At 43.2% G+C, this 16,535-nt stretch overlaps 2 protein-coding genes across 3 annotated transcripts in view; one reads left to right on the top strand and one right to left on the bottom strand.

Moving 5' to 3' along the window:
• Positions 1-16,535, bottom strand: part of SND1 (staphylococcal nuclease and tudor domain containing 1) — a 228,057-nt gene that overhangs the window by 50,866 nt on the left and 160,656 nt on the right. The window lies entirely within an intron of this gene.
• On the top strand, positions 10,547-16,097 carry LOC116939964 (leucine-rich repeat-containing protein 4C-like). 2 transcript variants are annotated; one of them, XM_032949076.2, is made up of 3 exons: positions 10,547-12,065; positions 12,273-12,449; positions 12,664-16,097. In XM_032949076.2, exon 3 carries the CDS (start codon positions 13,089-13,091, stop codon positions 15,108-15,110), a length of 2,022 nt encoding a protein of 673 aa, XP_032804967.1. In that variant the 5' UTR covers positions 10,547-12,065; positions 12,273-12,449; positions 12,664-13,088; the 3' UTR covers positions 15,111-16,097. The 2 variants fall into 2 exon arrangements, with proteins under 2 accessions (XP_032804967.1, XP_032804966.1); XM_032949075.2 differs by having other exon boundaries at positions 12,273-16,097.

A 16,535-nucleotide genomic window follows, 5' to 3' on the forward strand; every position in this document is an offset into this window, starting at 1 on the left:
CAGGGACCGTAGGGGATTGGTATCGGTTTCAGTGCTTCGCTTAGGATGCGCTTTGCGTTATTTAATTGTCCATTTGGCAGTTTTGTGTACGAGCTCCCGGACCAGGCTGGGGCACAATACTCTGCCACTGAGTGGATCAGTGAAAGGGTGGCGGTTTGCAGCACATCAGCTGAGGTGCCACAGGTCATTCCTGGAGGGTTTTGTAGCAGGGAGATTTCTTGATTTTGTCCTTTCACAGATCTGCTTTATTTGGGCCTTGAAGGTCAGGCTTTTACCCATGTTAACCCTTAGATACCTTGGGAGTGAGGTCGTAGTCACTGGGATACCAGAGAACGACACATCAAGGGTGGCATCTGCTGCGTGATTGTTCAGGTGGAAGGTGCTTGTGGTCGGTTGGAAGGATTAGGTCGGAGTCTCCAGCGACGTAAATATGCCTCCAATAACTTAGATCGGCTTTTATGGTATTGGCTAAGTTCTCGAGGTATGTGCCCTGTGCAGCAATGGTTATGTCATCTTCATATATAAACCTTTGAGATTATGTAAATGGTATTTCACTTATACATGTATATATGAAATCATGACAGCGTGAGTAACGAGGCAGACCGCTGTTCATGATCATCTTGCGGCTGTGTTTACCAGTGAGATGTAACTTGAAAGTAGGGTTGCTGAGCATCACGACAATTAGGTGTACAACAGAAAGGCATCTGATGATTTTGGTTAAAAGCAGCAGTAGCAGCCAGGCCACGATGTCAAACAAGCATCATAGGCAGCAGAGAGGTCAATCATTGCTGTGCCAGTTATCTGTTGACGTTGGGAACCAGCTTCATTGAGGGCGGTGAAGGCAATGGTCTGTTCGCAACAGCAACAGCTACGGCCAGTTCGACATCCGGCTTAAATGGGAGACAGCTGGGAGTTGATAATGGGGGAAAGTAATTTATACTGCGGGATGGACAGAGGTGGGTGATATTTAATAAACGTGCACGTTGATTCAACTGCCGTGCCAGGAGATTGAACTGGAGACCTCTAGATTGAAAGTCCAGTGAGCGAACCATTAAGCCGTGGCAATATCCCTTACAACACAATACAAATTCGTTGTGTAGAGTGAGATGAAAAAAATATATTTAAATGTTACAAGAACATCCCGTTTAAGCGGTCAGGGGGGGGGGGGGCAGTGGAGAAGCCGGAGAGAAGCAGCCTTCGGCAAACACAGGACATCAAAACCCATTGAATCTTTCTCGACAGGAGCACATGTCAACAAGATATGTCGGCACTATGAATATATTATTCTCGACGCTGAGGTGGGAAAACTATAGCCATATGTTATGCAAAGAGGATAACAATATACAAGTAACCTAAAACATTCCTCCACCTACTACTTTATCAGGTTACCAACTGCTTCTGGTAATCAGACTGTAGCTGTATAGCTAACGATCAAGTCACTCAGCACATTAATAAATAAAAGAAATTGACAAAATACAGATATTTTACATAATCTGTGTGGGACTAGTATATAAATGCACAAACATGTTTATTTAAATGCTAAAGCAGCTTTTGCTTAAGTAAACGTGTCTAATATCTAAGTCACCGATGTATGAACAAATTCTGCTTGACAATACGGTCTATATTGAGCCTGAAATGAAGAAAAAAAACGACCTGTTTTGGAGATATGAACGAAAATACGTTTTTTTATAACCACATTTCCCCCCTCAAATCCTGAAAATGTATGAGCCCACTCCCATGTGGGGGTGTGTTTGCCAGGTTAATTGGCACAGGGCTCTGCAGTCATACACAAGGGAAGTCCTGGCCAAGATGTTTAGCCCTTGTGGATGAGAGGCATTCCCTCTTCATAGACCTTCTCATGCTTGTTGACCTTCACCATCTGCAACGGTCATAGCCGCACCACTGGCTTTGGAGAGGATGCCTCCATGATTTTGTGGCTTTACTTTTTAAAGTTTTGAAAGCTTTCGCTTTATCGGAAAACGATCAGAAGTAGCCTTGGTGCAGTGTCAAGGTTCAAAGGCTGACAGGCAGTCAATAGCAACAAAGTAAAATTATTTTTAGAGATAATATTTTTAAAACCTCATATTAGGATGGCTAAAATTGGCAATTTAAATAAAACACCTACATTTTTTCAAATAAACACTAAAATCACAGATTAATCCAGCTATACAACAAAGATGAATCCAGCTCACATTCCTTTGATGCTGCTTTATGTTTGCTTACTCGGCACAAGAAGGCCATATGCTGGGTCTGGTCTCTTGCAAAAATGGGTACGTTTAAAAATGTCCCATATATACACAAACACATGCATGTGTTTAAAAATATATATTTTAAGATTGTATTGGGATTGATTACATTGCACAACGGTAGCTATTACATATTCGTCATTCAAGGTTTACTTTTTTCAAAAACAAATGTGTTGTCACTGTGGCTTCAGAACCATACAGAAGATGCATTTGCCATTTCTAATGTTATCCATGAGTTTTTACAATGTTTGTAATACAGTGTCGATTGGGGATAGCAGTTGGCTGCCACATTTCAGGGAGCTATTTTTCATCTTTCAGTTAGCTTGCGTTGTGATATACTGAATACCCACGGCTTACGGCATGATTTATTCATTAAAGTATTTTGCATGAAGATAAAGCTTATCCTAAGCAGCATATAGATAATATCTTCATAATATCACTCTCTTCAGCTGTGATGCACGCAAAAAATCAATTTGCTAAAATACCAATGTAATGCAAATGCTTTGAAAGCCTGTGCCTTATCAAATTATTGATCAAATTAAAATTGAAGGCTTTTGGACCACAATTGGAAATATCTGGTGGCTGAGGTACTTTCTGAAGTGAAACATGAAAAGGCAAGCAACTGTTCAATACGCCCTTTCATATAGCTCTGCTCTCAAATGCCAAATCAACTTCATTCAAGTGAAAGAACAATGATTAGCACAGTCTCCCCAAATGATGCATGAGTAATCTTTTTGTATTTCCAAGCATGCCACAAATACCTTCCTGGCAGGACTAACTAAAGTACTGCTGTACATCCCCCTACAATAAGTGTAGCTTTGAAAGAGCACATTGACAAGCCGAATAGTGGGTCGATTGTAAATGGCCTTGACCTGAATGTCAGCCTCTCGTTGAGCAAAGGGACCACGAGTTGAGCATGTTGCTGAAAGATATATACACTCAAATGCAGAGTGGGGTTTCAGGCAGCCGACTAAACTTGCGTCCAGGTGGCAGACAAGTGGAGCCTGCCAACACTAAATGGCCACAACTTCTCCAATGGCATTATCCAAGATCAATTGCTTATTTTGAAGCAATCAGCCCTTAATGTTGTCACAGGGCGCATTCTTTGCAGGAAATTACACGCTCTTTTCTAAAAGTGAGCAATCCGAATACAAAGCCACCATTGCACAGCGGTGCCAACACAGCATTAAAACAGCTGTGCCAGTAACTGTGAATTAAATGGCAGCTTAACTACTTAAAATAAAAAAACTGTAAAGACAAACGAATTTGTAACGACCAGGTACAGTTAAGGGCGAATTGCTATGTAGCGATGGACGTAAATGTGAAGTAAGAAAATATGTGAAAATGAGATCACAATAAGAGGAATAACTTTTTATATTCCATAGAAACTAATTTTCATTACAATCATAGAAAGGATTTTTCAAAGTCTATGTAATCACCTCTCACCTCAGTAACATCACTTCCATCATATATAACACATCAATGTGAATCACTATACCAATGACATATTTCTGTGATGATTACAAAAGCAATGTTCAGTCCATTCAATTCAGCGTTGCACAACATTGAGCTTCCTGTTAAAAATCAAGCAAACTGCACATCCACAATCACAAACGCACCATTTTCCTCTGCTGCTATTCTCACAGTAATGTACAGTTTGCTTAAAATAAATAAGATGTCAATATATATTGAAGATATTGATTGACACAAATTTGTGCGAATCAGCACCTGACAGGGAAAAAGATCAAATCCATTTCTTTCCACTTGGCATCCTCAGCCACAATAATACTCCGGGGGGCACAGCACAAGGTTACAACAGCAGTTTTCTAAATGCTCTATAGATGCGTCTGTCTTCTCTTCAACACCTGCCAGATGGAAGAATACTTTCTGCTGCTGGCTATGTTGTCAAGTAAGCCTCGGATAACTAAAAATAAAATACATCTTTCAAATCTAATTTAGAATTTATTTGGAGAGGTGGGGGGGGTCGGTACCTAACCAAGTTGCCATTTATTGAGACAATTGGCACAGTGGACAGCACACTGCTCTCTATACCTGCACCCTTGAGTTCAATTATGGCCATGGATATAACTTGAGTGGTGAGTGTGATATCTACATCGGTCCTGGGAGCCCCACCATTTACCAACTCACACATGGTGATGTAAGGCCAAAGAACACCCATGGCCGATATGGCACTGGGATGTCTTCATCTAGCAGTGGATTGACAAAGACCTGGCGTTTATTTGTTGACCAGTCTTAAAATTTTATGATGAAATTTTTTTTGCACCTCAACCATCGCCCACTTACACAATGGTAATTAAATGCGTAAATAAAGTTGAACTCCGAAGATTAAGGTGATTGTTCGAGTGCACGCAACAGGTTGTATTAACTGTGGGTATAAATGTATTTGTATTATTCAGCGGACTCTTGAGCAGCAGCCCTTCAAACCTAAAAACACATTGATCAGCACCAACAAGAGAATTAATCAATTTCTCACGAGAAATTAGATTTAAGGGCCAGTTTATGCATAAAAGAACTTGCCTCATTCACCGACTCTCTCTTACCATTATTATGCTGCCTCTGAAGCAGCCGCCAATGTGACACTCATCAGAAATCCATCAAAAAGCACCGGGCGAGAAAAGGAGGAAATCCCCGCGTATTGTGGAGAGGTAAATGGCTGCCATCAATCAAGGACCTGAACGTGCACTGTGCATGTACTCGCTTCCTCAGTCAGAACATCTTTCCTTCTCCATCCCAATCAATCCTGATGTTGCTCCAAACGAGCCCCTTCCCTCTTATTACCTGCCATGTAACATTCCATGCTGCATTATTTAAAATCAAAGCAAGTCACTCTGCTCGGCAAGATGGCAGAATTTTGTATGTACATGTCACTGCACAATAATGGAAACTAATTACCATCGCGCTGCCGAAACACTCATTCCAAGCCCTTGCTACTTTTATGCCTTTCATGAGAATATTACAACATTTTATTGTTTACACAGCTCTATAATTTTAAACTGTTTACTTGAAATATTCCCAGACTCTAAAATTTATTATTTAAGAAAATACACAAAAACTAGGCATATTTGTATTTTTTTTAAATGATGTGCCTGTGTTTTCTTATTGTTTTATACTCTGGTAAGCTATATCACTGCCTATCACTATAATGCTGGCCATCATTTTTTTTTTAAATACACTCCATGGCACAGCATGTTCCTAACAAACATGTGTATCTAAACAGGATACACATTTTCCAACATTAAATAGAAAACAATAAAAAATTCCGATTATAGTGACACCTGTGCTTGCAGTTAGATATTGACACATTTAGCAATATATAAATAGGTTTTACCCTTTTAACTGGCACAAAAACTGGCACCTTTATTCAATGTATCATGTTTGCAATAACCACAACACAAGCAGTCAAAATGCAAACAAAAGAGACAACTCTGATAATAATATGCACTGTCCTTGAATTTGATTGGTCCACAGCCGAGACGGCTTTTCTTAGAGCCTAGTCTCCACTGGTGTTGGACCAGAAGACGCCAAAAGGCGTACAATTATTACTATTATTATCAGAGTTGTCTCTTTTGTTTGCATTTTGACTGCTTGTGTTGTGGTTATTGCAAACATGATGCCTTGAATAATGGTGTCAGTTTTTGTGCCAGTTAAAAGGGTAAAACCTATTTATATATCTTGTTACTGGCAAAGGAGGTCTCATAACATTTAGCAATAATTAAACTGGAATCTGTGCATTGTATTCTCTCGACTTGAAGAATCGTTCAGCCATGCAAATGCTTGCCCACACCACTGTTGGCAGACGTTCGTCCAAAGTAAACTCTAAGAGAGCTTCTGTTGGGGATAATATGGCCTGTTCGTGCATGCTGGTCGGATGTATGTAATTATGTATCTTGAACTTCTTTCGCACCATACGTGGCCAACCGTGTTAATTGGAGATGAAGAGGTGGGGGTACCCACACTTTATCCTACTTCACGAACTCTGCCAATCGACTGCTTGTGCTGTATACCTAGTTATACTGCTGGGAGCGCAGGTGCAGGTGATTTGAGAAACTTGCACAACCGTTTAAACTGCCACACGGGGAGATCGACTGGCGAGCTCTGGATTTTAAGCCCAGAGTGCTGCTAACCTTTGCGACCACGCCAGTATTCTACAAGCTGAACCAATGAATAATTGCTCACAGTTCACAAATATACTTTATATGGCGCTGCACCAACATGCACTCTACATTGTGTGGAAGACTGGACACCTTGCCCTTAGCGACAAGACATATATCTCACTCTGACAAAAACAGGTTTAACAATGATAGGTAGCACAATAGAAGAGGGAATGGAACATTCACATTATACTTGTAGGTAGCAACATCAGTATATAACTAGCAGATGACAAGTTTGTGAATTATAAAATCAAAATTTTTGCCACACTTTGTGATAAAAAAAAAATGAAACGCACTTGGAATCTAAAAATTATGTACAAGTGTACACAAAAAATAAACTATAATTACAGTTACCCAGGTCTCCTTTGCAAGACGGATATACAAAAAAAATCTCAAATGGAGCTTACCTGAATGTATTCCATTTCGTAACGTTACCACTTTTAAAATAAATATTTTATAAGTTTGTTATGAGGTCAGCAACACGAGTTCAAATCGTACCCATAGCTGACTCAGTGACAAGTGGTGGCTGAAAAAGTTCTGGGCCCTCCTCAACACCAACTCGCTCTGACCAGCGCGGTGAGGTATGGACAAACAACCCTCACTGCAGACTAGGCTGAGACGCAGTCATCCAGAAGCAGATGAAGCACAGCTGTAAATTTTGTATTTATTTATTTTATTACAAATGGGCTCATGCAACGTCTGATAAACATATGTACTTTTCTGCCTCTGTAAGGACTGCACTGAATATCAAACATTGCATTTCAGTAGCTCATTATAACGCATAACAAACTAACATTTTAAATATAGATGAAGCATTTGCAAAACAAAAGTGCATGTGAAATAATGTACGCAATTCATCTGAATCGTCTTTCAGATATTTCACATACTGTGTGTATTTCTGGCAATGCCACCACTCTTAACTAATTACCATAATGGCAGGGCAAATGAAATAGTGCAGTCTGTTTCATCAGTACAAGATGCATATCAAATGCACAATGTGGTTAGAGTAGGACAATTGAACTGAAGCTTAAATTGCGTCCTGAAAAAGTTGTATTTCCTTGTAATGGGAAATTTGCGCAATTTCATTGTATATCTATCAATACAATTGCTTGAAGAAGTACAACAAACTCAACTCCACATTTCTTATAAAGCTATTAAAGTAATAAGAAATAGCCACAATCTCTCAAAAGTATACACAACCAATGACATCCTAGACATAGTGCTAGCAATGGGTAAAATACTTTGTGTGCAAACTAAGATTTGTGTTTCTTCCACGGTAATTTTGTTCTTGGTTACTAAGATTGCCTCATTGACTTTACTTAATGTTAGTAGCATCACTGAATCAATTGTTCTATCATAGCTTGCTACTGGATTCTTAAACAGTATTTTTTCGTGCTAAATAGTTTTGGAAAACGTTTAAATACCATATGCTGCCTACAGACAAACTTAGCCAACCCTTCATTATCTGTGCGGCACAGACATCCGCGTCATTACTATTCAAGTAGCTTGAAATTGCTCCATTGTGCAGTGTCAAGCTGTAATACGGGGTATGATAATAGAGGCTATTGATGCCCTTAACATAGAGAGATTCCAAAAGACAGGTCTCTACACACATACATTGCAATTTGTACTAATCTGCTGGCAACAGTTGTAGCTAAAGAGTCAAAATTTTAAAATATTTAAACGCCACACTATTTGACACCTTTTGGCTGCTATAAAGTGATTTGACAGCAGCCTCATCTCCCCAATCCCCACTATTGCCATAATGTACCCTCAACATGGCACTCAACCTGCTTCATCAGGTGAGGCTGACAGTGGGTTTTAAAAAGTACACAAAAACTGTTGTTTCGCAAGAGATAATTTAACCAATTATTATTGTGTACTTTCAAATAGCTTATTTCAACTATTCCCTAATGAACCCTTACATTTGTCATGCGTATCCCAGAAAATATTTTTTATCATGTTTCCATGCCTCTACTATCAAAATAGTTAAATTATGCTCAAGCGGGTTTAGTTCATCAACATTGCTTAATTGTTATATTATTTTTGAATGGAAAAACTGTAAATTTAACATTGGCTCACTGACCTTACAATTTTAAATTCACTTCTCACTGCTAGTATTTTTTTAAATTCAACTTTTAGAGCATATAACAGTCAATACTCTATAACAATGAACTTGTGCAAAGCATATGTGGCCATAACAAGTATACACTTACTGTATAGTCAAAGGGAGCTATTGTGACTAATGCCATTTTCATCGCTCTCTTGAAAATAAAAAAATGTGGCTCTTGAGTCTCTAGCCACTAGATCTCAAAGTCAAAGCTCTTTTATTGTCATCATCCCTCAGGACTTTGCAAGCTTCCATGTTGATAATCGGTTTAGCTGTGTAAATGACAATACAGTTAAAATCTGAAATATGCCACTAATCTATATATTTTAAGTCAATGACTCCCAAACCTAACCGGTGACACAAAGTCAATACTTTACCAACATCTTGCTAAAATAGCAGGCACAATGGAGCCATTTTACAAATCGTCCACAAACTCTACATTTTCCAATTTACAATATACAAGCAATAAGTCACCAATGTAGGATTTAAAACAACTGCTGAAGACACAATAAGATTATATTAAACGGTTAAAAATATGTAAGTTCACTCAAACAAACGTAATATCATTTTCATTTATTTAATATCGCATTTATTTAATAAGTAACAAGATCTATTTCCTTTTGATCGCATTTTTTTTTCCAAATATACCCCTGTAATGTTAGCAAAATGGTCAACATCTATCAATATTTGTTCCAGGACAAATATGTTTACAGTAACAGTTACATAGCTATTGAGAGTAACAAATCAAATAAGTGATTAAAACTTCAAAACATTGAGGCAACAGGAGCCAAGGGAGCATTTTTAGAAACAATCAGGCCACTTAGAGAGCAGACAATGTGTAGAGCTAACTGGGCCTCCAGTCAATAGCCAATTAACAACAACCAACAGCTGGAGAATGTTAAGGGTCAGAGCTTAGGCTGTGCGTACACTCACTAATTCTTGTGCCCCAAATAAAGGTTCCGCTGAATTAACCAAAATTTGCTTTTCTTGCATGACCCCATGTGAATGTGCAAGGTCTTGGACAAGTACGCACTGCAAAAGCGAGGCTCGGCATCACGTCAGTATTGCAATGTTCCAAAGCAATCGAGCATTACCGCTCGAATGAACTAAAGAGTTGTATTTATATCAGACATAAATTATGCGTGAAGTAAATTCTTCTCCATTGTAAAATTATGAGCATTTTCATAGAACCTTGCCTCGCTCATGTAAAGATGAAAGTGTGAATTGATTTATGACGAAAGAACATCCAACAGTCAAGGAGGCTAAAAACAACCGTAGTATTTTTTGTACAAGTCGTGGATGTGTGAGTCATCTACTTTGTATGCCAGTTTTCTGAACTGATAAGATAGAAAACGGTGTACTGTACTATAAATACGAATTCAATCACAATGTCTGCCAACGGAAGATGTACTTAAAGCAAGGTTACAAGGAGAAATTTTAATTAGAAAGCTGATCAAAAAGACAACTCCAATACACACAACGGGGCTGCCTTTTAAAATGACAGCATCTTTTTTTTTTGGTCACCACTAACCGTACAAAAACGTTACAAGTTCACAAAGTAATCCAAAGGAGAAAAACAAAAATGTCAACATGATCCCTCTCCCAAATGACACTTTTATTGCAGCCCACACACACACACGGCACAACACAGCACACAGCACCACCAGTGGGTGGAAGCACATCACAGCAGGCGGATTTTGCTGTGTGCTTGCCGGTCTGACTCGGGTGCTTGGCTTGGGTTGGTGGTGGCGGTGGCTTGAGAGAGAGAGCGAGAGAGAAGAGGGGGGGGGGAAGTTTACAAAAAAACCCTTCCCACGCTGCGGAGAGAGGTGGCGCAGTCTTAAGAGTTGCAGGGAAAGGAAGCAGAGAGAGAGGGGGGGGGTCGGTATTCGTCACGTGGCATTGCAGCAGCCACGTCATGCGGTAATCCAATTGACCAATCAACGCGGAGATGATGGGGAGTAATTGGATGATTATGTTTTATTCATCACGTTGGGGGTGGGATTGTGAGCGGGGAAGAGAGCACGGGGGGGGGGGGGAAAGAGTGAAAGCAAAGCCGACGGTGTAGCACTGGGGCTTGAAGCGAGCGAGCGAGCCTGCCCGGACTGCCAGCGAGAGTGAGGAGCGCTGCCGGATTAGCGCGTCTCGTCGTCCTCCTCCTCCTCATCGTCGTCGTCGTCTGTGCGAAAGGATCGCGGCTGCTGCTGCGGCTGCGGCTGGCCGAGCAACAACATCCCCCCTCTCACCCACCGGTCTTCCGAGATGCTGCGAGCGATTTAAGTCAACGAGCCCATGAGGATGACATAAAAGAGAGGTGCTTTGTGGTGGTGGAGGGGGGAGGAAGAAGGAAAAACCCTCCACCCATGGCTGTCTAAAAATACTTTTTCGTTGGGAAAGAGAAGGCTGATTTAGAAAGAAAACGAAAAGCGGCAGTAAGGAAAAGAAAAGCCAAGAAAAACCCGGGCGCTTTCACGAAATAAGCGTTCGCGCGCGTTTGCAGTATACCTGTGGACTGTTCTATTTATTATTTTCAAAAAATTTTTTCCCTCCCCCGAAGAAATGAATGAAAATGCGTCAAAGATCCTTGCTGTTGATTTTCATTTCGTCGCCGACTGCGACGAAGTGAACGCGCTGTTCGCGAACTAAAGAGGGAAAAGGTAGTGAAGGAATGAGTGTTTATAAGAAGACGACGATGAAGTGATAAAAAAAGAATTGCGCACCTCTGGGGGCATTTAAACTTAGCCCTGGGATACAAACGCGCCCACTCGGTAGCGCACACCACAACAACGACACCACAACAACGACACCACCACGACGACCGCTTCGCAAACAACACTTCTCCCCGGCTGCCGGCTCTTGCTACGGGCACTCATCATCTGCGTGCTTGCGAGCGAACCGGGGTGGGTGGTGGTGGTGGTGGTCACAGCGAGCGCACGAGGGAAGGCGGAGACCCCGCGGGCGCACGGGGGGGGGGGGGCTGGGACGGAGATCATCGGCGGCGGCAGTAGCAGCGGCAGCGGCGACAACAACGACTGCTGCTGCTGACGACTGCTGCTGACTGCTGCTGCCGGGTTGCGGCTTGCTGCAGCGGTCCATCTGCGGCACCGCTCTTCTCGTACAATTGGAAGTTTAAATAACAACAAAAATCTCCTCCTCCCCCCCCCCCCAAGAGAGATATTGGGGAGGGAGGGTGGGTGGGGGAGCAGCCCCCCCACCGGACGACGAGCAAGAGTGTGTAGGGGGGGGAGGTGATGGAAGCGAATGATTGAAAGCCCCACAGACAACAAACTCTGCCCGGGAAGAGGCTCGCGGGCCGTGCCAGGGTTCGTTTCAACCGGACAAAGGGGTGGTGGTGGTGGGGGGGCAGTGAAAAGACTTTTTCGAGCGGCAGAAACGGCAATTGTTGTTCGTGCATCGTCGTCGAGAAAAATAAACGAGGCAACAATAACAAAAAAATCGCTGCCGCCGCCGCTGCCGCCTCGAATTCCGCAACGTGCCAAGTGACGGCGCAAACGAATGGAAGTCATCTCCGGAAAGGTACCGAACGCTCAAGTAGTTATTGTTGTTGTTTGCTTCTGTTACATCGTCTCTCTGCATTCGGTACGGCGGTAACACACGAGCGCGGGAAAATGGCTAAAACCTGATGTGTGTTCTTTTGCTGGCTGTGCTTTCTCTCTCTTCTCCCGATCTCTCTCTCTCTCTGTGTGTCCCTTCCCTCTGTGCCTTTTTTTTATAAACGCGAAGCTGCCGAGTGCGTTCGCCGCCCTCTCGGAGCAGCCTCCAAACGAAGCAGCAGCAGCAGCAGCAGCCGCGCGAATGAAACGCGAATTTGGAATTACGCGAGCGAGAGAGATCAACCTCGCCAGAAATACCAAGGGCTACTTAAACCCGTCGCCGCTTGAATGAGAAGGAAGAAACGCAGTAAGTTGTATTGCCAACATTTTGGTTCGTTCTTCATCTAAGAACGATTTTTCTTTTTTTTTTTGCGTGTAAAGTACATCCTCTGCGAATAAGAACAAACAAAAAGCGTATTGGAACAAACAAACAAAAGTACATCTATCCGAGGAATAACGTAACGGGAACATAGAAGACGTGTCAGCAAACCCCTTGTTTTGTGTGTGTGTGTGCGCGCAAGCTCATTTTGGTGAACACGGCACGGGGACCCCCCCACCACCACCACCTCCTCCGTCATTCCTCGTGATGTAGAGAGCAGAGAGAGAGAGCAAGGACGCGCTCCTATGAAAAGGTTCCACACGCAGCCATTTTGCTGCAAAGAAAACCGCCCTGCCGTCAAAAGATGTGGTCCGGTACGTGTTGGACTGACACAATAGCTGCCGCGTAATTTATTTGCCAAGTTTCGACGGACTGCGGCTAACAAAAAAAAGAAATAACCCACCACATGGACCATACACATGCGGAGCAATGCATCTTTGCGGACGGCGAGTGGAAAGTTGTACAGCACTTTTCAATGCACACTGCAATGTACATAGATTTAAAAAATTATGAACGTTGTCGGCGAGCTTTTAGAATATTCTCTTGCTGCTTTAATCAGTTGCATTAATGATGACGTCAGATTTGGAGATTCCAAGGCAAATATCCGAGCTCCGGTTGCCAACGTCTATCACGCAATCTGTGACTCTGCTGTGCCTCTTTGCCATGGTCGTGACTTTATTACCGCCAGTCAAGGGGCAGACCTGTCCAGCTGTGTGCTCATGCACGCAGCAGTTCAACCGTGTCATCTGCTCCCGCAAGGGGCTGAATCAGGTGCCCAGTGGCATCTCCAACACGGCGAGGGTTCTGAACCTGCAGGAGAATAGCCTCAAGATGGTGCAAGCAGACAGCTTCAGAAATCTGCACAGGTTGGAGGTGCTGCAGTTGGCGCGCAATGCCATTCGGCAAGTGGAGGTGGGGGCTTTCAATGGGCTGACGAGCCTGACCACTCTGGAGCTTCTTGACAACAGGCTTACGGCTATTCCCAGCGGAGCCTTTGAATTCCTTTCAAAGCTGCGTGACCTGTGGCTAAGGAACAACCCCATCGAAGACATCTCGGCATATACATTCACCCGCATCCCGTCGTTGCAGCGGCTGGACCTGGGAGAGCTGACAAAGCTGCAGTTTATATCGAATGAAGCATTCGAGGGCCTCAGCAACCTGCGCTACCTGAACCTGGGCATGTGCAACCTGCGTGAAGTGCCGAAACTCTCTCCACTGGTGAGATTGGAGGAACTGGAACTCTCGGGGAACCGAATTGAGATCCTGAGGCCAGGGTCTTTCCAGGGCCTCGCCAACCTCCGCAAGCTGTGGATCATGCACTCCGAGGTTCGGCTGGTGGAGAGGAATGCGTTTGATGAGCTGCAGTCCCTGAAGGAGCTGAACTTGGCGCACAATAGCCTCATGTCTCTGCCACATGACTTGTTCAGCCCTTTACAGAAGCTGGAGCGGGTCCATCTGCACCACAACCCGTGGACGTGCGACTGCGACATTCTCTGGCTCAGCTGGTGGCTCAGGGAGAACGTACCCAACAACGCCACCTGCTGCGCACGCTGCGCCTTACCTGCGGACCGCAAGGCAATTAACCTTTGGGAGCTGGACTCCAGCAGATTTACTTGCTACCCTCCATTAATCGAGGTTCCTCCGTCAGACGTGAATATCAGCGAGGGAATGGCAGCCGAGCTGAGATGTCGAGCGCCATCATCTGCAAGTTCTGTGACGTGGATCACCCCAAACGGCACGTCAATGACGCATGGATCTTACAAAATTAGGATTTCTGTTTTGCACGACGGGACTTTGAATTTTACGAACGTTACTGTGCAAGACACGGGGATTTACACTTGTCTTGTGGCCAATTCTGTCGGCAACTCGACTGCTTCGGCAACATTGAATGTGACAGCACCGGACACGGGCACCAATGGATATACCTATTTCACCACCGTGACGGTTGAGACGAGCGAACCGACCCGCGGCGGTGCCAGGGACGGCAGGGGGTTCACGCACTCCCCGCGTTTGACCACCACGCCGTTTTCCCTGAACGGGCCGTCAGATGAGACCGCCGTGGGCACAAGGCCAGCGGCCGCCTCGGCGAGCCCCGGGGACAGCGCGTCCACGGCAGGGCTCGACGAGGTCATGAAGACCACCAAGATCATCATAGGATGCTTCGTGGCCATCACGCTCATGGCAGCCGCCATGCTGGTCATCTTCTACAAGCTGCGCAAGCAGCACCATCGGCAGGGGCGGCACATGATCCAGGCACGTGCCATCGAAATCATCAATGTGGACGAGGACGTAGGGGCCGGCGCCAGCGGGACTCTGGGAGGTCGGCACACGCAGCAGCACAACCCGCACTACCTTCACCATGCCTCGCCGCTGGGCCTGGACCTTTCGCTGGGATCGCCCAAGCAGAAAAATCACGACGGGGTCATTAACCCCACAGGGCTCTACAGCACATACAAGCCCATGTACGGCTACAGCAACCACATGGGGACTCTCAACCACACGGCGGTCAACTCATTTCACCATTCCATACATGAACCTTTACTGATACGTACAAACTCGAAAGAGAATGTTCAGGAAACGCAAATATAATTGCAGTTTGGGACTAATGTATGTACGTATGTATGCGTGAAAGGACTGCGTGGGTTTTAATTGTGCAAAAACTCATATCTTGTAAAAGATTTATTTTATTCAAAGAAATATAAGGATGTGGTCACAATGTCCTGATAAGGTGGCCTATGTAAGATTAACTGGTCAATTTGCCAATTAAACCTCTGTTTTATATAAAAGTACAGTTCTTACAAGGTAAGTTAGTTATGAAACCAGTTGTGGAGATATACATTGTTATTAGTTCATTTGGTGAAGTGATGTACGACTACTAACACAACAATATGCGTCTTTTAAACATTTAAAAAAGACAATTTGTAGCATTTGTCACATTACCAAAGTTTTATTTTTATGTTGTCAGATCATCAAGCATCTATTCCATGTGAAGTTTGCATATTTACAAATGTAATTATGAACTGATTTGTAGTAGACATGCCAATAGAATTAAATAAAAAAAATGGATAGTTTTCAAACACTGATGACAGTCCTGTTTTAAGAGTGTTTTTACAAATGGGGAGAAAAATATTTCTTCCACGTTGATATAAACAGTATTTTACTTTACCACTTGTGATGGGTGGTGAAAAAAAGAGCTGCATTTCAGTTCTTCATTTATTTCATTTATGTATATCTTTAGTTCCATATGTGTACTAGGTAGCATCACTAATTTGCACACTGATAGAATCTGTTTTGATTTTGGGGAATGAGCTATTTATTGTGGCTGGTGTAACTGGACACGAAAACTGACATGACAGCCCACTTTTGAATCTGGTGTCGTGTGTTCTCTATGGCATTCACGGAGGAAAACATATGACGCACTTCTTGATACTGTGCCCACGGAAAAGTATCGCAAGAAATGAGTCGAGGGCTTCTCTAATACTTCTAATGCATTGTCATAGAAAAGCCAACACAAAGCTGCATTGCATATAAAAACAAATATTTAAAAGAATAATAAAATAAGAATGTTGCAGCCCATATGCCCCTGACAGTATTTTTGTGCCGGGAACAGTTTGTGATTTACTTTGCCCATTCCTGCAAAAAGCACACAACTTACACAATATGCAGTACTGAATTTACGACCTGCTCTTTCATGGGGGAAAACAAATAACACTTTAATTTGAAGAGGTCGAATAGCAAGGGTGAGAAGGAAAAGAAAATGAAATCAATGGTTACTGCAAATGGCTATATTTTTGTTCCCCTTGTCTGGATGTAGTTATGCCATGCCACCTCGCGTCGTACGCTTGGGCAGCGGGCATCATGTTAGAATTGCGCACAACTCCTTTACGATCTTTAAAGGGATTGGTTAATGGGGCTAAAGAAATAAACACCATTGGAAAAATGAATGTAGACAGGAAGGGCATTAAGGAGCCCCTACAGGGGACAAAAGGTTGTTCCCAAAAGGTTTGTCAATCC

Source organism: Petromyzon marinus, chromosome 7, assembly GCF_048934315.1.
Source record: "Petromyzon marinus isolate PM22_M1 ecotype Great Lakes invasive population chromosome 7, UKy_Petmar_22M1.pri1.0, whole genome shotgun sequence".
Classification (NCBI taxonomy): domain Eukaryota; kingdom Metazoa; phylum Chordata; class Hyperoartia; order Petromyzontiformes; family Petromyzontidae; genus Petromyzon; species Petromyzon marinus.